This window comes from Rutidosis leptorrhynchoides, chromosome 9 (assembly GCF_046630445.1).
Source record: "Rutidosis leptorrhynchoides isolate AG116_Rl617_1_P2 chromosome 9, CSIRO_AGI_Rlap_v1, whole genome shotgun sequence".
Lineage (NCBI taxonomy): Eukaryota > Viridiplantae > Streptophyta > Magnoliopsida > Asterales > Asteraceae > Rutidosis > Rutidosis leptorrhynchoides.
Window position 1 is genome coordinate 256144556 of NC_092341.1, and position 23039 is coordinate 256167594.

Here is a 23039-nt window from a genome sequence, read left to right on the forward strand (position 1 = left end):
ATGTAAATTATGTATTGAAGAGTACCAATCTAAATTCTATAATCTATTTCATATCAAAAATCATCTCTCTAATTATACAAGACGGATCCCGTATCTAGTTGAAATTCCTTAAACTCCGACAGCTATTCCGATATGGATATTCACCTGAATTCCGAAGACAGTGTAACCGGAATGGATCAACAAATCAGCCATCACCTATTCTGGATGAATTGGGGATGGGTTCGTAGCCTACTTAATTATTGGAGACAATAAGAAGGCGATCCCTTCCATCCACCACATTGCCCTCTTGGCGAAGAACCTGAAGCACTTACCGGCGAACCCGTTCGTAATACCATTTTCTCTCTCATCTCTAGAATATCTCGTCATGATCATATACTCTCTCAAATTCTGGATCTTATTCATCCACTCGTCCGAACCGCCAATCATCCCGGTGTAGTAGAAGAAGTCAACGAGCTTCGCGCTCGGGTAGTGGCTTTGGAGAATATGGTGCAAAGGTTACAAGCACCAGCAGAATCTCCGGCATCAACAGTACCACCGATAACAACACCAACAGTGCCATTACCACCACCAACAACATCCGCACCGCAAGCCTCAACATCACCATATGTACCTTGAACATCAACGTCATACGCATCGTAGTTACCAAGAAATACCAGCAACAATAACCGATGAAGTATTAACTTATTTCCCCTGAAGAAATTTTATGTATATTTAATATATATGAATTTTGAAATCAAAATAAATCTTTTCGTACTAAGCTATTACGTGTGAATCTTAACTGGTAGGTACTACTCGGTTAGTTCATATTACTAATATGCAATGATGTACATCCTTCCTTAACAACTTAACCATTGTTAACTACAATCTCTTTTTCAACTTAATGAATTCCATTTCATAATAAACCAAGTGTATTATTCAATTACATAATTGATTTTACATTTTCATTTTCGATGTACTCGAAACTTTCCAGAAAACATCATCTGTGCCTTGTAAGGTTCACAAAGATTCTACAAGCATCAACATCCTTCACCGAGAAATAAGAATAAATAATGGAGTATCGATTACATTAGCGAAATACTCCGCAAAGATTATGTAATCTTTAATGTTTTAGAGATTAATCATTTCTAAGTCAAGTCGAAAATCAATTGAGCTTAATATGATATTAACTTATTAAATCTGTATTAGATTTGAAAAAAAAAAATATACATACATATATTTTCATAAAGACGGTAATAAAAAAAAAATTCTTTTGTACAAAGTATTAATTGTGAAATCTTTAACGGGTAGGTACTACTCGAGAAATATTTAAGTTCACAATTAATATGTTACACTGTACATTCTTCAATTTTGATTCAAAAATCATTAACTATACTCACTATCTTCACAATGATACACAATCATTTCATACAAATTCAATCACATATTCTGATATCGACGGATCAGAATCCAACCCATAACTCTGAACCGGTGACATCATTCTTAGATCTTTACATCTTTCAAAGCTATACTTTGACTTCAAAACTATGCAAGATCCTTTAGCATTGTTTTTACCGAAAATAACCTTGCAATTCCTTTTCAAAGTATCCAGTATTATCAACCATTCAACCAGTCAACGACGACCTTTCAGACTTGTAATTTTGGCATATACGTTTTCGTTACTGGGAAACCTTTCATGTTCCACCACATTAGCAGTAAATTTACCAACAACTTTATTAATCCTTGACCTTTCGAAAAGTCCTTATACTCATTGAAACCCTATCATGTACTCATCTACATCTTGTAACAATAATTGCCATACCAACCACCGGGAATTAGCAATCAGTATTATGAATCTCGCATCATTTTCTACGACAACAGTTATATATAGATAACATCCAACTTCTAGACTTACATACTTCGAATGTGAAGTTTCTGAAAAACATACAAACTATGAACTAGTTCTCTGAAAGTGGAAAAATGCTGATGAAGCAGCAAAAACTGTAAACAACCTTAACAGTCAAAAGTTTGATGATAAAGAATAGTATGGTGGTAAAGCTGAGAAAAAGAGAAGGTTTGGAACTAAAAAACGGATTGAGTAAAGTATGAAAGAGGCTGTGGATAAATCACAAAGACTGAACCTGCCTTCAAAGAATCCAAATGACTGAGTGACTGCTGAAACCATTAGTAAGAACCTTACTTCTTATTCTAAACCTTCACAGACAGATTTTCCGCATCATCCTCTGATATTAGAAATTCTAAGATATCATCGTATCTTTCATTATAAATATCCTCCACATTTCTGGAGATAATTTCATAATCATTCTTATCGAAAATCAATTTTCTCTTTACGATATCTGTGTTACACCATAAAAGAAACTATTTTAGTTTCTAAATTCTGAAACTTTCAAGTTTAAAATATAAATGTTTTGAAGTAATGTTGGGAATTGAAGCATGAGTTAATATAATATAATGACACTTGATCAACGTGATTATATTACAGTAAGTCATGCTGAGTTTCTAATGGAACGTGATAAAGGTTCACATATCATACCCTCATCATGAACCATGTTACATAACTCTTTCATTCTATATAATCTCTAAAAATATCAAGAAAATATTTTCTTAATGATTCGGTCTTTTTCGAGGTATTCTGGTAATTTGACAAGTCAGATTGTGCTATTACCATTTCTTTCTTAGAACATTAGTTATGTTCATCTGAAACTTCATACCTATGAATTCTGGACCATTATCCGCTTGACTTAAGGTCAGGAAGAAAAAACGAAAGCATGAAGCTCCGAAATATAATGGAAAATATAAAGCCCGATAACAACCCCGAAATTACAAACCGTGTATATCAATGCGTATAGCAATATAAAGACACGGTAGAATGAAAAACACTATAACCCCAAGGTAATAGTAGAAGAAAATAACTTCCTTTGGTGGCAGATGAAAAAGAAGAATGAAGGATACGATAGCCAGGAAAATATCAAGAATCAGAACTGGATTAAGCATTTTCACAATCTATTGGGATGTATGAAATAAGAAAGAAGATTATAGGAGTGTTGAAAATAAATGAAACGGAAGAGGTCAATTTATAGCAAAATATCGGACGCAGTAATAGAGTCAGATTACGCATTTAATCAAAGAATATTAATTTAAATTAATATAATACCATTTAATCAATTGAATTAAATATGTAAAGTAATATTAGTATTGTTGATATTAGTATTATTATTATTATAATTATAATTAAAATGTTATTATTATCAAAAATAAAGATTTTAAATATAGATGATATTATAAGAATAATTAAAATTTTAATTTAGTTGTATTAGTTAATGTTATTATTACATTATGAATATGATTAATAAAAGGTATCAATCTTATTTAAGAATTATTATATTCATTACTTTTATCATTAATATTAGTAATATTAATAATATTATTAATATACCGAATATGATTATTACTAGTAATTTTTATAATATTAACAGTATTCTTATTATTAATATAATATTATTTATAAACTAATAATACTAATTATTATTATTAATCATACATATATAGAAATCAAATAAAGAAAACGCATCTGCTTGCATCACTACCTTACAGTGTTAAAGTCTTGTTTATGTCCCTAATCCTGTACATGTATCGAATGATTTCATAGATAATGATCCAAAATCAGTTGAGTGTATCTATCAGTAATATATTTTTTTATCTTATTCTTTTGATTAACAACTTATGTACTTCCTGTCTAGGATCTGATACACGTCGACTTCACAAAATCAATTAGGATCCAAAAGTTGTTACCAATCAATTCCTAAGTTTAGATTTATCTGATTTTGTTATGAGTCTCACTCACTTTTATCTTCTTTTATTTTTTTTCTCCTTGTTCTGCGTAATGAATTCTATCAGCACAGTGTGCATATAAAGCCATCGATTATTACCGACTCATTTTGAAAACTCATTTAAATTCCATCACCTAGCTTATAACAACCCTCATATTTTCATACCCGAATTGACTAATTTGACTATAGGGTTGTTATCCATACGCAATATATAATTAAATTTGACATTGATCAAATATTTATTTTTAGTAGACACTTTTTGTTAACTAAAGTTTACACTAATTATATAAAATAACTTTAGTTAATATTAATATTAATGCGTATTATATTTAAAACTATATGAAACATAATTATCAATTAAATGATAAGTTATTTTAATCATTATATATATATTTTTAGCTTATAAAAAAAAGAGATTTTTTTATAAATTAAATAATGAGCCCATGAATTTTGACTAAATATTTTTAAAAACAAAAACTTATTAAAAACATTTTTAACATGTTTTTATTTTTTGTCAAAATTGGCACCTTTATTTTATTTATATTTTTTCTTTTCACCAACCATTTTTTTTTCTATAAATACCCACTTCCATTTCATAAAAACTTGTATCAAATCTTTGGAAAAACTCTCTCACAAACTTGGGAAAGTACTTGAGGTATTTTCTATATTTTTTATCGAATTGCTTTTATTTTTTGTATATTCATTAAAAATTCGAATTTAATATATATAAATTATTTTTACATGTTATAATTAGTATTATAAGTATTATGATGTATAAAAATAATTTTTATAATTTATGGAATATTATTTATAATTAAATACGAATTATGTAGTATTTAAACATAAAAACAATATAAAATTCGTAATAAAATATTAAACAGTAATAAAAATAATTATAATTTTTTTTGAGATTATTATACTTTTATAAACAAGCAAAAATTATAAAAATTAAATAAATGGGACGATTAGTATTTAAAAAGAATTTACTTTTGCATTATTCTAAACCGAGAGAAATAAGAAAGAAAATACAAAATAAATACAAACGTATATTAAATATATTTATAAAATTTTTATATGATTAGTAGCATCACTAGATACTTTAAAAAAATATAAAAATTAATTTTAAATTATTTTTCTTATTTATTTAATTATAGGCCGATTACAATGGTTAAATAATTAGAAAACATTAAATAAATAATATTTTGATATAAAATTTGATTTAATAATTTTTATAATATTTTTACATAATATAGAACCTGTAAAAAATATAAAATTATTTATTTAGGTCAATTTAATATTTATTACCTAATTAAATTTGATTAATATAAATCGAGTATATATATAAAGAAAAGTGGGAAATAAATACAAAAACTTGATAAAATTATTTTTATAAAATATCCTACTGAATTGTATAATTAACTAAGTTTATAAAAATTATAAATATAATATTTAATGAATTAATATTCGAATTAACATATATTATTATGATTTTCGATTAACATAAGTATATTACATATACTAAATTAATATTATTATTATAACTTACGGTTAATAACTAAGTATACTATATAATAAAGTATAATGCTTATAATGTAAGTTAATAACAATACATTATTAATAAACACTTATTTTATAACTATACTAATTTAATAATAATAACTTATAGTATATAATATAAGATAATCAAATTGTTAATACATTAATAAATATAATATAACATATAAACCTAAAGTGAAGGTTAATCAAAGATAATGTACAATTCATGTGAACTTCATCGCTACTCACGGTCGTAAGTGAATGATGTCTAGGTTGCCATTTATGGGTAAGCTTGTGGATCTCGAATGCCATGACTTAGATTCTGGTCAAGAGTCCTGGGCCCCCGGTTACATCTGGTCATTCCTGACTTATTTGATAGCAACGAAGTTTGAGTAAAGTTATACAACGTCTTGCTAAAGATTAACCCGAACTTTCTAAAATTGGAAAATTACTATAAGTGGAAACTTTCCATAAATAGTAACCTTCCGAAAATGAAAATTCTTTAGTGAACCATTACTATCAATATAGTACTATATACTATTGTCTGTTAGGCAATGTCTGATCATACGTTCTATCTCTAGGTTGAGATCTCGGTCACGTCCTTCCGTTCAATTCTTTCGTGAAATACTCTTTTGTGCTGCTAAGGTGAACTTCATAGCCCCACTTTTTACTGTTTCATAACTGTTTTATAACTTTTGGGGTGAGACACATGCTTGCTTTATAACTGTTTTATGCTTAGACACAAGTACTAAATTATTAACTATGCTGTCATGCTTTGATTCATGCTAAATCCCTACCGTAATATCGTTAATTGCTACGTTTAAATGCAAACTTAATTATTGTGAGTAGGCCTATTGAGAGTAACGTCTCTAACCATTCCACCGTTGGTCTTTGGTTACATAATAATGATTCCACGACACTGACAGTACAAGGTGTCATAGGGTAAACTTGTTTAGTAGCGATATTACAAAATGCAGCAACACTTTTAGATTGATATTTCTATATCAATCAACTTTAAACTAAATCTTGTGGTCTAAAACTTTGGATATTATTTATAAACCTGTGAATTTCACTCAACCTTTTTGGTTGACACTTTAAGCATGTTTTGTCTCAGGTGATGTTTGAGCTAGCTGTTTGCAACTTTGTGATGATAGATTTGATGCTTGCATGGATTCCACATCGCATATTATATTTTAGTTCATAAACATTTATTTTACGTTTTAATAATAATGTAAACATGTATTACTGCTTCCGCTGTTTTATTAACAAAGGTTTTATTTAAAAAGTCTCATATAGAGTCGTTCTCGTTTATACAACTGTGTTATGATATGATTGGTCACAATTACCCCTGGTCCATTTTGGGGGGTGTGACATAGCTACTAGTCATCTGCAAATTTTCTTGAAGTAACCAGCAGACCTGATGTTGATTCACGATGATCAAACCACATAATTATCGATACATCTCCAACAATCCATCAACCAAGTAAATTCCCTTCTGTTTTCTTTGGCATCCCATAATAACCAACGAACACTCTTTTTATTACTCGTTTCATTATGAGTTAACCCAAACCATTATACTACTACTTCTAGCTTCGCAGCCTAAACCATCACCACCTTTTCTTATTCAGCCTTTATCACCACCACAACCAACATTGATCCATCATTATCATAAACAAAACAACCACCTGCCTTCTGCTACCTCAGTCGACTATTTCTGTTTTGAACCGAACACCATTCAACTTACAAACCTACTTATGATCAACCATCATGCCACCTTTCAAATCACCATTACAATACCAAAACCTACAAATGATATACGATATTAAATATTTTTATTTTAACGAACCCCCACCTCTATAATCCTGCTTTTCTTCCACAGAAAACCACCACCACTTTAACCTTTGTACTTCTTCTTATTGCATCGATCCTCTTTTATAATACACCTGCAACAGCCGTATTCCTTTGAGTTTATTTTCAGTCGACAAACATCAAGAAAATTGGTACGATACATTTACAATATAAAGGTTCTCAACTCGTATATATAAAATACATTATGCAATATTTTCTTTCAAAAGACATGTGAATCGAATATTGTGGGACAAGTAAAAGAAAAATAATGGCAGACAACCATTATTCAAACACTCCACTTGCAAATAAACCAACCCCAAATTTGCATATGGATCGTGACCTATTTTGGAGCCATCGAATTTTTAATGGATTACAATTGATGAGTTGTGATGTTTCTTTTCTATAATATGCTACCTTCCTAAAACCATATGGTTACAAAAAGAATTGCCTTTTTCTGTTGATCTTTTGTTACGAACCCCACTTCCATTAGTCAATACATTGGTGCCTTCCTTATTTTGTTAATGTGTGCCGACACATTTAAAAAAAAAACATTAAGCTAATTGAATTATTAAAGGCCACGAGTACCTTATCTTTTTGCTGTGGGATCGGGATTGATAGGAGGTGAAGAAAAGAAAACGAATCCTTTATTGTTTGTGGTTGGACCGAGGGCTTCATTCACTAGATTGGGCCGCGATTGTTGTTTTACAGTTGGGCTAATCTTGGGCCTTTTTCATTCGCTGGGCTGCCATCATAGTTGGGCCGGATGGATATGACTCCATTACTGCAGCAAACCGTCTTTTATATTTTTTTTTACGAATATTGATGAAGATAGGAGTTGAGTCACGATGAAGGATAGTTATGATTATGATTATGATAAGGATCGTATTACAATTATGGTTATAGTTTAAGATGATGATTTTGATGGCGAAATAGATAAAATAAGATGATGATGATTTCGATAAGATGTTAAACGATAATGTTTATAGCGAATTAATATTGCTAATGATTGATGTATATGCTGATGAAATTATGATAGATACATGAGGATAGATTATAAAATTCGCTGCTATGATTATAGTAATAATCGGTACCAAATTAGGATGAGTTAGAATGGATGATGATGTTGGAATATTGATGATGAAGTTGATGAAATAGAACACGAGATATACTAATTAGATTGGGTATTAATTCAGAAAGGAATCAAACAAAGAGATGGTTAAAGGTGTTAGGGATTAAGCGGATGGTTGTGGGTTCAAGCCGGTCAGGGGCATTTAATTTTTTTTAAGGACTTGCTACATGAAGGTAGTCTTTCAATTTTTATTTTTATTATTATTATTATTATTATTATTATTTTTTTTTTCATAACAACTATTATTATTATTATTGTAAAATATAACAACTTTTATTTACTATTATTATCAATATTATTTTATCAAATAACTATTAGTTATATAAAACTATATTTACTACACATAATATAATTATATTAATACTTTTATAATTAATAAGGTTATTAATGAAAAACCTAATTAAAATAACAATTAAATCTATGATAATAAATAAATTTGTTCGATTATCATTTTATGTGTTAATATATATACTTAATATAGGTTCGTGAATCCGAGGCCAACCCTATACTTGTTCAATGCCGTCATATGTATTTTTACTACAAAATACAGTATGGTGAGTTCATTTGCTCCCTTTTTACTCATTACATTTTTGGGCTGAGAATACATGCAAATGCTTTATTAACTGTTTTACAATATTTATATGCGTGAGTTCATTTAATTCCCTTTTACTCTTTACATTTTTGGGACTGAGAATACATGCGCTGTTTTTACAACTGCTTTATTAAATGCTTTTGAAATACATTTTGAACTGCGAATACATGAAATGCTTTTATAAATGTTTGACGAGATAGACACAAGCAAAACATTCCTCGAATGTATTATTATGCAGACAGAAGTTCTGTGGATTATTATTGAATTATGTGGACATGATAATTGCCACCGTTGAATTATGTGGACATGATAATTGTCACCATTGAATTATGTGGACATGATAATTGCCACCAATTGATGTGAATGTTATGTATCGAGAGAATGATTTTATACACAGGTTATGTGTATGTTATTTTTGTGCACGAGATATGTGTACGGTTACTAAGATTTATGAAAGATGATTTCGTACACGAGAAAGGTGTACTGTATTTAAAAGATATCGCATGTACATTACAGGTGGGTATAGGATTCGGGTCCATTTGTACCATGCAACATTTAAATTTTGTGGTCTATCAAAATGATGAATTTTATTATTTTATGGTAAACTTATGAACTCACCAACCTTTTGGTTGACACTTTAAAGCATGTTTATTCTCAGGTATGAAAGAAATCTTCCGCTGTGCATTTGCTCATATTACATGGAGTCGTTCATGGCATATAGAGGTCAGAACCTCGTAATGGGACCAACTGTTGAAGACTTCGTCCAGATGGATTAGGACGGGTCACTACATGGGATGCGGATGTGGTTGTTGGTGGTGGTAATGATACTGTTGATGTTGATGATGGTACTGTTGATGTCGGTGATGCTGCTGGTGTTTGTGGTATTGAGGCTTCCGATGTGGATGTTATTAGCGGTACTGGTGTTGTTGATGGTGCTTGTAATCCTTGCACCATATTCTCCAAAGCCGTCACGCGAGCGCGAAGCTCGTTGACTTCTTCTATTACGCTAGGATGATTGTCGGTTCGGACGAGCCGGTGAATAAGATTCAGAATTTGGGATAGTATATAATAGTGATGAGATACTCTGGAAATGAGAGAGAAAAGGGTGTTTCGAACAGGTTCACCGGTAAGTGCTTCAGGTTCTTCACCAAGAGGTGAATGTGGTGGATGGAAGGGATCACCTTCTTCTTGTCTCCAATGGTTAAGTAGATTACGAACTCATCCCCAATTCATCCAGAATAGATGATGGCTAATTGGTTGATCCATTTCGGTTACGCTACTTTCGGAGCTCAGGTCGAATTCCATATCGGAATAATTGTCGAAATCCGAGGAATTTGAACTGGATGTGGGATCCATCTTGTATAATCAGGGAAAGAATTTTTGGTATGAAATAGATTATAGGACTTAGATTTGGTATTCTACAATACATAATTTACATATGTATATATAATATCAAAATCCCATAAATTACGGAGGAATCTTTGGAAGATGTTAGGCAAAGTTCACAGTAACAGATAAGCTAAGATAGGAATTCGTCTATACACTATTTATGCAATAAATGCATGAAAACGCGTCTAGACTTAAGAACGATAAGCAGGTAATTTCCGACAAGAAATGATGAGCAAAATTTATAATACGCAGATACGGTCTAAGTCCAGACTCACTAATGCATCCTAACAACTACTGGTTAGACACACTAATGCAAATTCTGGTTCGCTAAGACCAACGCTCTGATGCCAACTGTGATGGCCCGCCAAAATCCCTATTGACGCAACACATCATTCATCGGTCCCATTGCGAGGTTTGTCCTCTATATGATACGTTTTACAAACGTTGCATTCATTTCAAAAGACGCGCTTTCTATATAAGAAAGTTTTAAAATCTGTATACATTTTTAAAGCATGTATATAAATGTTTTCGGCTTGTGGTGATTTCTACATATAGACAATCCCAATAAATGATAGTTCATAATAATACATCAGTTGACTAAACAGTCAAAATATAATACATATTAATGTTTGAATGCAAAGTTTCCTTGAAAAATATGCCATGTAAGACTCCATGCACATAGCAGTTAAACAGCGGAAACTTCTTTAATACCTGAGAATAAACATGCTTTAAAGTGTCAACCAAAAAGGTTGGTGAGTTCATAGTTTTATCATAAATAATGATTTTCAATAGTTGTAATAGACCACAAGATTTCAGTTTCATAAATAACCATACACTCGCAAGTGTATAAAAAGCATTCTATAAGTTGTAGGCGCCCGGTAACAAGCCTTAACGTTCATGTTTTACCCTCTGAAAGTACACCGAATCAGGTGTGTTATATAAACCTCGAAGTACTAAATCATCCCATAGTCAGGATGGGGTTTGTCAGGCCCAATAGATCTATCTTTAGGATTCGCGCCTACCAGTCATACACCAGTAGTTATAGTTACCAAGCTAAGGGGATATTTCTGGTTTAAACCCACGTAGAATTAGTTTTAGTACTTGTGCCTATTTCTTAAAACAGTTATAAAATATGCATGTATTCTCAGCCCAAAAATATATAATGCAAAAGCATTTAAAAAGGGAGCTATGAAAACCCACGTATCAATATTGTGGTTCAATATTGCAGGAAAAGTATGCAGACGCAACGGAAATGATAAATGCAAGGTTGACCTTTGATTCACGAACAATACCCCCGATCAATACCCATAACCTCCTTATTTAATACCCATGAATTCCTTAGCTTTAAACCATATGAAAAACTCATTTTGAAATCACTTGAACATAACCTCTTCGTAGTATTTTATGTATATTCTGTAACCATAATACTAATACTACTAATTAATAATAAGATTAAGAATAATAATATTAAGAATAATAATTATAATAATAATAACAATAAAATAGTTAATTACGGAGTAACATATGATCTATATGTGATATGTGTGATTTCAACTAGAACATGAACATAGTATATATAAGTAAATATAATAATATAATAATATTGAAATAGAATATAATAACATAATATTATAATAAAGTAATAATATAATAATAATATAATAATAATATAATAATATAATAATATGAAAATAAAAATGTGTGAATTAGAATTCAATAATATATGCCGACAGTTTTCACGGACCGGCATTTCGTACTCTGTTGCTAATAATTGACGGGTAAAAATATAAATAAAAATTCCACTTTATATATATATATATATATATATATATATATATATATATATATATATATATATATATATATATATATATATATATATATATATATATATATATATATATCTGTTTTGGTCTTAAGCTTTATAAATTTAGTTGTAAAAAGGTTCGTTTATAAAGTTTATAAGCGTAATATGTGTTTTCCTAGTTTTTGACTGGACAAAGATATATAATATAATATAAATTTTAATATAATAATATAATCAATATAATAATATAATAATATTGAAATAAAACATAATAATATAATAATAAATTTCGAATCAAATTTGAATCGTAAATTTTTAAAAAGTCGTATTTATTAAATACTTCAGGGGTATTTTATGTAACTTATAATTAATAATTTCAATCATGTCGCTTTCATGTGAATAGTAGATGAATTAATTTCATTTCATTTACTATTCAATGAATAGTAAATAAATTAATTTAAATTTAACTATTTAAGCTACACGTTGTTGTACGTTGTGCTTTACAAATTGTACATTTTTAATTTAACTTCGTTTCTTAAAAAAAATTACAAAAATTATATCATAAAAATAAAACGACTTAATACGTAAAATTTTTAATTTGAAATAGCATCGTTTAATAGTAAATTTTTTATCATTTCATATATAAATATTATAAAATTTAGTTTTCTAGAACTAATTATATTCAAAATCATTTTATTAAGAGGTTATAATAATAGAAATTATTATATCATATAACGTTTTTATTTAAGAAAGTAAAATCATATATATATCATGACGTGTTCGAGTTTTAAATTATAGGTTATTCGTGAATCGTAGGGTAAAGTCCAATGGTTAATTAAATGTATGAAAAATTATTTTAATGCAACACATCAATTTGCTTATCTTGTCGGAGTTATCAGAGTTTAAATTTGACCGAAATTTTCGGGTCATGACATCAGAGCATGGTCTAAGGGATTTAGGCGACTTGAGATAGGAGCCTAGACTTGGACTTTTGTGTGTGCTTATTTGTTGCGGGACTTGTAGGTGAACTAACTAGGATTGTGACTTGTGTTATGATATTACTTCTTGCATGTGTTTTATCGCGTAGGATTTTTGTTTGTGTTGGTTACATCATCGAGTGAGGCGGTCGTTGTACTAATAAGTTGATACGGCGTGTGCGCGTACTAAGGACTTGCAAACCTTATCACGGGTGCAAATCATGTCTACAAGTGATGTACGACGAGTGTTGAGCAAGATGGGGCGGTGTTGTGCGTGTGGTTTTATACATTCGTGGACTAATCGTTTTTGCATTCTTTAGAATGACGACAAGAAACGGGATCGAGGCGAGCGACAATGAGTTTAACGCTAGAGTTGCGGCAGCCGTTGCGGAGAAAATGGGTGCGTTTCGAGAAGAAATGGATATGAAGTACTCCGAATTTCAAAGTAGTGGCGAAATGGAGCGTTGTCATAAGAGCTTCATGAGGACTAAACTTCCGATGTATGACGAGAAACCCGATCCTTTGGTAAGCACAACTTGGATCTCGGATGTCGAAGGGTATTTTCGTACTATTGATTGCCCTCCCGAGAAGAGGACACGACTCGCTACTAGCTTGTTGCGGGGTAGGGCGAAGGATTGGTTGGATAGTAAAATTGATATCATTGGTGGTGAAGCTTTTATGGGGTTATCGTGGGACGATTTTAAGAAGGAATTCTTCGAGGAGTTCCAGACGCAAGCCGACTTGGGGGAATTGCGTGATGAGTTGCGAAATTTGCGACAGGGATCTATGGACTTGAATACTCTCAAGACGACCTTTATGGCGAAGGCTCGTTTTTGCCCGGAATATATTGGGAACGATCGTATGTTGATGGAAGATTTCTATCGAACTTTGAATGATGACTTGCAGGACAAAATTAGCAGAGGTCAGGCGAAATCGTTTGCGGAGTTATTCGCCGTGGCTAGTGGTTTCGAATCGTACTCGCGATCGAAAGTTGGTGAACTTCAAGTAAGAAAAGGGTTGTTTTGATCCAATTGCACTTCAAAGCACAACTGTGCCCACACTAACCAATAATCACTAACACTAGTGAAAATGGTCCTAATAACACCAACTAACCCAAATCACAAGTGCTAAACACTTGTCTTCCCTAAAATCAAGTCACAAACCCTAGTTTTGACCCAATTCAAAATCAAGCTTCCAACATCAACATAATCACTAACCCTAGTGATTATACGTAACTTACAAGCCCTAACATGGCATAGTAGTCTTCCAACCTAAAATCGACCAACAAGGGTCAACAATACCCACAACTAGCTTCAAACACCCATTTGTGAGGTAGATGGGTTTTCTCAAGAACATGCAAGTTCAAACCCTAACATCAGATTAAATGAATTTCGGAGTTAGGACTTACCACCACAACCAAAATGTAGCTAGGAACGAGATGAACAACTTTAATACTTGGACTTTGTCGAAAACTCAACTTCTTCTTCAAGATTCCAAGCTTTCTCTCTCTAAGCTCTCTCTCTCTCTCTCTCTCTCTCTCTCTCTCTCTCTCTCTCTCTCTCTCTCTCTCTCTCTCTCTCGCTCTTTCTATCTAAATGGAAGTGTGTAAAGATGGTGAAATGAGGATAAGGATGAGAAATGGATCAGATTTGAGGCCTAAAATCCGGCTCTCAAGTGAAAAGACCCGAATGCCCCTCATTAAAACACTAAAATTACGAGTCCACGCTGCCAGCTAGTTATGCGTGGCATGTGCGCGGGGCACTGTCACTTGAAAATGAAGTCAGGGTCTTACATTGGGACCATTGATTGTGCAATTTGTAACTTACAACCCGAATTTGCAGATCACCTGTTTATTTCGTGTGAGTGTGCATCAACTATTTGGAGACTTGTACGTGTTTGGATGGATATTAATGTCCATGTATTTTATTCTTGGAACGACTCGTTTAATGGGTTTGATTACTTGAATGGGTCTTAGATCAATAAAGCGAAGATATATTCCACTTGCTCGACAACGATATGGTTCATCTGAAAATTCCGTAATGACTTGGTTTTCTATTCGGGTCAATTAAAGAAAAGTTCGATTTATGACTTAATTCGTTTCTTTTCTTTTAATTGGCTTAATCTTAGAGGTCAACTTTGCATTTCTTGAAATGATTGGCTTGTAAAACCTATGTAAAGTTGTATTTTCTCTCATAGCTCCTTGTTAGAGAATTACTATATATTGTATAAATTGCCGTTCTAAAAAAATTATACTTCTATGCATAATAAGCAATAACATCTATTAGTAATATTCTGATTAATATACATTACTTCTTTTTGCCTAGAGAGTTTTTATTTTATTTGAAGAATCATAAAATCACCAACAACACAACACAACAACAACAACAACAAAACTCAATTCTACATTGAGGTATGAGGAGATGAGATATAGGTAATCCTTCCTTTATCATAGAATAAAGAGAAGTCAATTTTTCACCCGAAGTGAAACGCTCTAAGAGTAGAGAAAATTCTCCCTCTCTCTGTTCGACGAATAAAGAGATTTGTTTTCAAGAGATCTCTGGCCAATAAGTAGAAAACAATTATTATATCAATAATATAGTGTTAAATTATTATAAAGAAAAATTTATATCGAACATAAATAAAATAAAAATTAACAACAACAACAATACTCAATCCGGCAGATGCGAGGTATAAGGAATGTGAGATGTAGACTATCTTTACTCTACGACAGAATAAAAAAGAAGTCATCTCTCTAATCACAAGTTGGGGAAAAAAAATTTGCACCAACCTGAAGAGAAAGTGATCACTCTTTACTCCAGATTAGAGACATTACTTCCCTGAAGATCACATACCTCAAAAACAAATTAAGTTACTCGTATTATTTTTTCCTTTCTTAATATATACTATAAAAAAGGAATGAGTTCGGTTGAATCATAAAGAAAACAGCCATAAAAACGCAAAGAAAGTTAGGAACCAGTCAAGCTAACTTAAAAAAACATACATCTAGTACAGCAATTATCCAGGGAGTTTTGTATAACGATTTTTTTTTTAATTTTATAATATAATAAATTATAAATTATAAATAATTAATTATATTATATTTTATGAGGAATATTCATTTGAGTCCATAAATTAAGTTGAGATTCAAGGGACCAATGAGAGCGCGACATGTGTCGCGAAAATCACATGTGATTGGAAAAAAAAATTCAAAATTTTTTTTCGAAAAAAAAAACTTTTAAATTTTTTTTCGAAATTTTTTTTTAAATTTTTAAATTTTTTTTTACAATCACTTGTGATTTACCTGCACAATCACATGTGATTGAATTGTACAATCACATGTGATTGAATTTGCCATGCATAATCACATGTGATTGGGTTTACAATCACATGTGATTGACAATGATAATCACATATGATTTAAAAAAAAAAATTTCGAAAAAAAAAATTCGAAAAAAAAAATTTCGAAAAAAAAAAATTTCAAAAAAAAAAATTTTCAAATTTTTTTTCCAATCACATGTGATTTTCGCGCCACATGTCGCGTTCTCATTGGTCCCTTTGTTTTTAAGTAAATTTATGGATGCAAGTGATTACAACTCTATATTTTATATATTTTATACTCCTATTTTATTACATCGCCACTCGTTTTTAAAAGTCTTTGAACAAGTGTGTTTTGCTTTGCTACAATCATCATCACTCATTTTATAAGACCAAACATAACTCATCATACACCGCCCCCACCAACAAAATCTTGCATTCCATAATTAAGAAACAAGCACTTGACCCAATTTTTGACCAATTAATGGATTCTTGCTTCCGATCCTTCACCAAAATTTCAATTTCCACCATTGTTCTTGCAATCCTTTTTTCTTCGTCTAGTTTCACATGCACAGGTTTGAGTTTTTTTCTGTATTTTTTATTTTTTAAATTGAAGCTTCTAATTACCATTCTGATTGTTTTCGGTTCTGGGGTTTTGTTAATTAGATTGATCTGAGTTTTTTTTAGCATGATTCTTGAAAAAGTCGTGTACTTTACTGATGGGTGTGAAAAATTTTAACTTTCGGTGAATGGGATAGTGATTATGGGTTGCAAAATAAATAAAAGGTTTTACCTTTTTAGGGTTTTGTACCTATAGGGCTCAATTGACTAATGGGTTTGAGAATTATTGAAGATTTATGAAAATGGTGATTAATGTTTTGGTATAGTTGATAATGGTTTGAGTCTTGATTGATTTTGATGATCAAGTTCATCTGAAAAAGGATACATTTTTCATCTGTTTTATATAAATTTGTATATATAATGGGTTTGAAGATCAAAAGGACTGACTTTTTTCAAGTAGGCAATAGTCATTCAATAATATATAAATGGACATACTCAAACATTGTTGTAAAAGTAGTTTAATGAAGATTGATGGGTTACCTGTAAAAAGACTTGAGGATAAACCTCCTAGTATCTTGTTTGTTAGATTACAAAAAACATAATGTAATGTTTACTGGTGTAAAAAGAAGAAAATAATTGTTATTAATAATTAATAATAATTTAGTGCATAACTGTGTGCTTGGGTCGAAATCCTGAACCTGTCACTATCTTGGTGCACCATGACAACTGCCCTGATTGTGATTTTGCGTGTTTTGACCATTATGCGACCTTCAAAAATATTACTTGAAAAACGATGGGCTTTTTCTGTTTAAGACTTTAGTTAATGAATCCCTATGGTTTTTTTTTTTGAACGGCAGAAAAATTTTATTCCTCGAAAAAATCGCATGTACAAAGAATTACAACGCAAAGCGTAGAGATGCTGAATTAGAATCCTACGCCTAAATAATTTACATGAGTGAATCCCTATGGATTATATTAACTTTGTTATCTTCTTTCACTCGCAGAAGCCTACGACGCGCTTGACCCAACTGGAAATATAACAATTAAGTGGGACATCATTAGTTGGACTCCAGATGGATATGTTGTAAGTATCATTAACTACGGTTCAGTTGCCTAAGTTTTTTTATCTTTTGAAAATGTATGGAAGTTCTTTTTTACCTTTTAGCCGCGAGACTAAAAATACTTGCACTCTCGGATAACCTGAATAGGGAAAATCCCTCACTTTTTAATGGTTTAATTGAGATTATATACTAAACTTAGAACACGTCTAAATCACTAAGAGTCCACTGGTTGGGGCCTTGAGATCCTTGCAAGAGGTTTCAGATTTGATTCTTGTGGTGTCCGGGAAAAACGGTCACAAATTAATCTGGTTAGGCTGCGTACACCAGAGTTAAAATACTCACGCTCTCCGGTAACCCGAATGGGGAAAACCTTATCACTTATAGAACACGTTAACTACAAATATTTGGCGGTGAACAACTATACATGCCAACTACTTTAGGACATTGTCTCTGCAAATGGTTTTGTTTGACTTTCTAATTGATTTCATATTACGTGTAGGCTGTTGTTACTATGTACAACTTCCAACAATATCGTCACATTTCACCTCCGGGGTGGACGTTAGGGTGGACATGGGCTAAAAAAGAGGTAATTTGGACCATGATGGGTGGTCAAGCGACTGAACAAGGCGATTGTTCGAGATACAAAACTACACCTCCGCATTGTTGCAAGAAAACACCTTCCATTGTCGATTTACTACCCGGGACACCTTACAATCAGCAAATAGCAAATTGTTGCAAAGGTGGAGTTATCAATTCGTGGGCCCAAGAGCCTGACAACTATGCTAGTTCATTTCAGCTAAGTGTTGGTGCTGCCGGAACCAGTAATAAGACGGTTAAACCACCCAAGAACTTCACATTACTCGCACCGGGTCCCGGGTATACATGTGGACCGGCTGTAGTTGGTAAACCAACTAAGTTTATAAGTGCTGATGGAAGAAGAGTTACTCAAGCTATGAGTAAGTAATCTATAATCAAACATGTGGTAGTAATAATTTGAAATTACGATACTGTCCTCAAGGATTTATAATTAGTACTTCTTTTTTTTTGCAGTGACGTGGAATGTTACGTGTACGTATTCACAGTTTCTGGCTCAGAAAACGCCTACTTGTTGTGTTTCTATGTCAGCGTTTTACAATGATACCATTGTACCATGCCCCACATGCACTTGTGGATGCCAAGACAACGTAACCCACCCCGGAAGTTGCGTAAAGTATGCTTTCATTGTCTCCATTTTTTTTATATCTGTTTTATGCTTTCTAAAAAAAAACATTGAATCTTTTTTTATGGGTGTTCTTGATTTGCAGCCCTCGTTCACCCTATCTAGCCTCAGTTGTTAATGGTCCTGGCAAGAACAGCTTAACACCCCTGGTTCAATGCACGAAACATATGTGCCCGATCCGTGTTCATTGGCACGTGAAGCTTAATTACAAGGAATACTGGCGGGTTAAGGTCACAATTACAAACTTTAATTACAGGATGAATTACTCACAGTGGAATTTAGTCGTTCAACACCCTAATTTCGATAACCTCACTCAAATTTTTAGCTTTAACTACAAGCCATTGACCCCCTACTCTTCTATAAGTAAGTGATCAATTTCTTAATATATAATTAATACATTTTAGTTAAAACACAACTAATGGTGATTTGCTGCTTAATTTTAATCTACAGATGATACTGCTATGCTATGGGGAGTTAAGTTCTACAACGATTTTCTTAACCAAGCTGGACCAATTGGGAATGTTCAATCAGAATTACTTTTCCGAAAAGATAAATCGACTTTTACGTTTGAAAAGGGATGGGCTTTTCCACGCAGAGTTTATTTCAACGGCGACAATTGTGTTATGCCGCCACCTGACGCCTATCCGCATCTTCCAAATGCTAGTTCTCGTGTAAATTTCTCTATACTGACTCTCTTGATGATATATCTGGCCTGTTTGTTTCTTATTGAGTAAGTATCACACATAAAACATGAAACTGAAGTATAAAGTTTAATTGGTGAATTCACCTCTAATTATAATGTTTAGTTGCATGCATCATAGCATCATTTGCAGAGTGTTCGAGTCGTTTGCATGTTGATTTTTGTATTCTACAGTTGTGGTACTATAAAAAATCGATGATCGCCTGTTCTACGCGTATAATATATACTTATATTAGAACTTTTGGTGACTTTTGCTGAATTAAATTGTATTTCTTAACAAATATACAAAATTTGTGTAGTACAATAGTCTCACGAAATACATACATCTGTTGTGTTCTTTAAAGAAATTAACACTGTATCTCCCTGTCATTCTTTGACTTCAAAACTTGAAATTATAATAAAGGACAATGTATCTGGTGTGGAAGTTAAATGAGTAAGAACACAAACAAAGAAACCAATAATGTTAATGAACCAACTAGGGTTTCATGAGCGGTATTCGGTAGGAATGGGTATGATTCCGGTGGAGGAAGTATGCATTCATCACCATTAAAGTAGACTTTTCTAGGAAACGCCCATCCTTGTTTGAACGTGAACGTGTTTTGGTCCTTTTGTAGTAGTACCTCCGACTGTACATTTCCCTTTGGGCCCGCTTCCATTAGTAGGTCATTGAAGAACTTCATCCCGTAGAACATGCCCGTATCATCTGCAATCACAAGTACAAAACATAATTTAGAACATCATGTTTGTCCTTGTAGACTCGTATGCAATGAGGGGCTTGTAATGAATTAGGCACCACTTACTTATCGACTCGTATGGAACAAGGGGCTTGTAGTCAAAGCTAAAAACTTGTGTAACGTTATTGAGATTAGGATGTTGAACCACGAGCGTCCATTGTGTGTAGTTCATCCTATAGTTGAAGTTTGTTATCGCCACTTTTGCTCGCCAATAGTCCTTATAGTTTTGCTTTACATGCCAATGAACTCTCACGGGACACATATGGCGAGTGCATTGAAGCAAAGGCGAGTTGTCTTTTTTAGGTGTATTTACTCCAACGACACTTAGAAGCTTAGAGTCACTCCTACACTTGTCACCAAAACCGTTATGTTCATAAAATGTTACACAAATCCTACTTTATGGTCGAAAAGTTTCAAACTTACTTGACGCATTTGTTTTTATTTTCACAACCGCACGCACAATTAGGACAAGAAGTGATGGTTTCGTTGTAGAATGATGAGAACGACACACAGCAAGTTGGGTGTTTTGACGCCAAAAATTTTGAATACGTGCATGTCACATTCCATGTCACTGTATCATACATTCATCGCCCGTTAGTAATCAACTTTTAGTCAATGAAAAAGTCAAACTGTAGGTTAGTTTCAGAACAAAGAACTCTTACTTAATGCTTGAGTTTTTCGTCTACGATCAGGAGTGAGAAAATTAGTTGGAGGAACAATCTTTGCAGGTCCACAAGTATACCCTGGTCCAGGTCCTAAAAGAGTGAAGTTCTTAGGTAGTTTGACTGTCTTGTTTGTGGTCCCTGCTAGCCCAACGCTGACCTGGAAAGCTGAGACGGAAGCCGAGGGATCCTGACCCCATGCTGCCACAACCCCGCCTTTGCAACAGTTGGAAAACTGTTGGTTGTAAGGTACACCAGGCAGCAGGTCTACAACTGTAGGGGTCTTTTTACAACAATGTGGTATATTTGCTTTAAACTTCGAACAATCTCCTTGTTCGGTGGTTTGAGCCCCAACCATGGACCAAACCACTTCTTTCTTAGCCCATGTCCACCCTAGGGTCCACCCTGGAGACTGAATGTGACGGTACATTTGAAAATTGTTCATCGTTACTGTTGCCTGCAAAGATAAAGAATGACATCAAATAACTTCAAGAAAACAAAATCAAGAATCTTGCTTACAATCGCCGAGTGTGTCATGTATGCCTCCACATTGATTGTGGGTCAGTGTAGATTGTCGGTTATCAACCTTTTTTGCCTAAAAAACCAAGAATCTTTAATATGATGATCACATACCACATAACCATCTGCAGTCCAAGACATGATGTCCCATTTTATCGTTATATTTCCATTTGGATCTAGAGGATCAAATGCAGCTGCAAAATAACAAATTGTTAGATTATGTCACAATCGTGCCCCTTTATAAGTTTTAACACATTATACCTGAAAAGGAACATAACACAACAAAAACGCAAGCAGAGATGATAATCTTCATCTCAAGTTTCGTGTTTCTTGAAGCTAAACCTCAAAAAAACTCGACCCGCAACAGATTCAGCCCCGGAAATTGTGCAAGTTCACAACTTTTTCCGGTTGGGAGTGGAAGGTGTTATAGAACTTGAAGATAGCTTACCTACTGGTTGTTAAATTTTAAAGTGTTTCTATATTTTATTATATGTTATACTATTAATTACTATGCAACAAATAAATGGACATTGATCGTTGTGTGAATATATAATTTGTCTGTTGGGGTTTCCTGTTTCTTGAAGCAAAGACTTTCTCAGATGAGGTGAAATTAAAGAAAAATACAAAAAACGCGGGAACTTTTTAGTCTCAACGGCCACATGTTCTATCAAGGATGTGACAGTTAAACAATCACTTGATTAGGACTGTCTTTTTTTATTTTGTACTTCAAGTTTAACTAATGAATGTTGACATGTGAGAAATGGTCAAGGGGTTTAGGGGTTTGGTTGATGATTCTTGGGGTATAAATGTCATTTTACATCTTAGTCAAATGAAAATGACATTATACCTTTATGATTATGTGATTAGTAAGTTATGACGTTTTGAGTAAAAAACATAACTGTTGAGGTTTCTCGATAGGTCTCATAGAATGTGAAATAGACAACTCGACTAATTTGATATGAACTTTATTGGTCGATCTTAGTTATACTTATAAAAAATGTTGTATAATTGAAATAAAGATTAATCGTTAAACTTGGCCCATCAAATTCAGATAGAATATGTTGGTGATTTTTGTGAAATTCAATGAATTATTTTAGCGGATTGGAATTACTAGGTTGAAAGTGAAGCAATTTCTAATGCTCTAAAATGAATTTGAAGAGTGT

The 23039-nt window shown here is 32.4% G+C and overlaps 2 protein-coding genes across 2 annotated transcripts; one reads left to right on the forward strand and one right to left on the reverse strand.

The window, feature by feature from the left end:
* The first annotated feature begins 16765 nt into the window (after positions 1-16765).
* Positions 16766-20184, forward strand: LOC139866285 (protein COBRA-like). The gene is made up of 6 exons (XM_071854474.1): positions 16766-16995; positions 17986-18065; positions 18542-18998; positions 19093-19252; positions 19347-19624; positions 19712-20184. The coding sequence occupies exons 1-6, from the start codon at positions 16905-16907 to the stop codon at positions 19993-19995; spliced, it is 1350 nt and encodes a 449-aa protein (XP_071710575.1). The 5' UTR covers positions 16766-16904; the 3' UTR covers positions 19996-20184.
* Positions 20185-20265: 81 nt separating this feature from the next.
* Positions 20266-22076, reverse strand: LOC139866286 (COBRA-like protein 4). The gene is made up of 5 exons (XM_071854475.1): positions 21991-22076; positions 21358-21814; positions 21119-21266; positions 20762-21039; positions 20266-20664 (listed from the first exon to the last, which is right to left on the reverse strand). Exons 1-5 carry the CDS (start codon positions 22015-22017, stop codon positions 20387-20389), a joined length of 1188 nt encoding a protein of 395 aa, XP_071710576.1. The 5' UTR covers positions 22018-22076; the 3' UTR covers positions 20266-20386.
* Between the last annotated feature and the right edge of the window lie 963 nt (positions 22077-23039).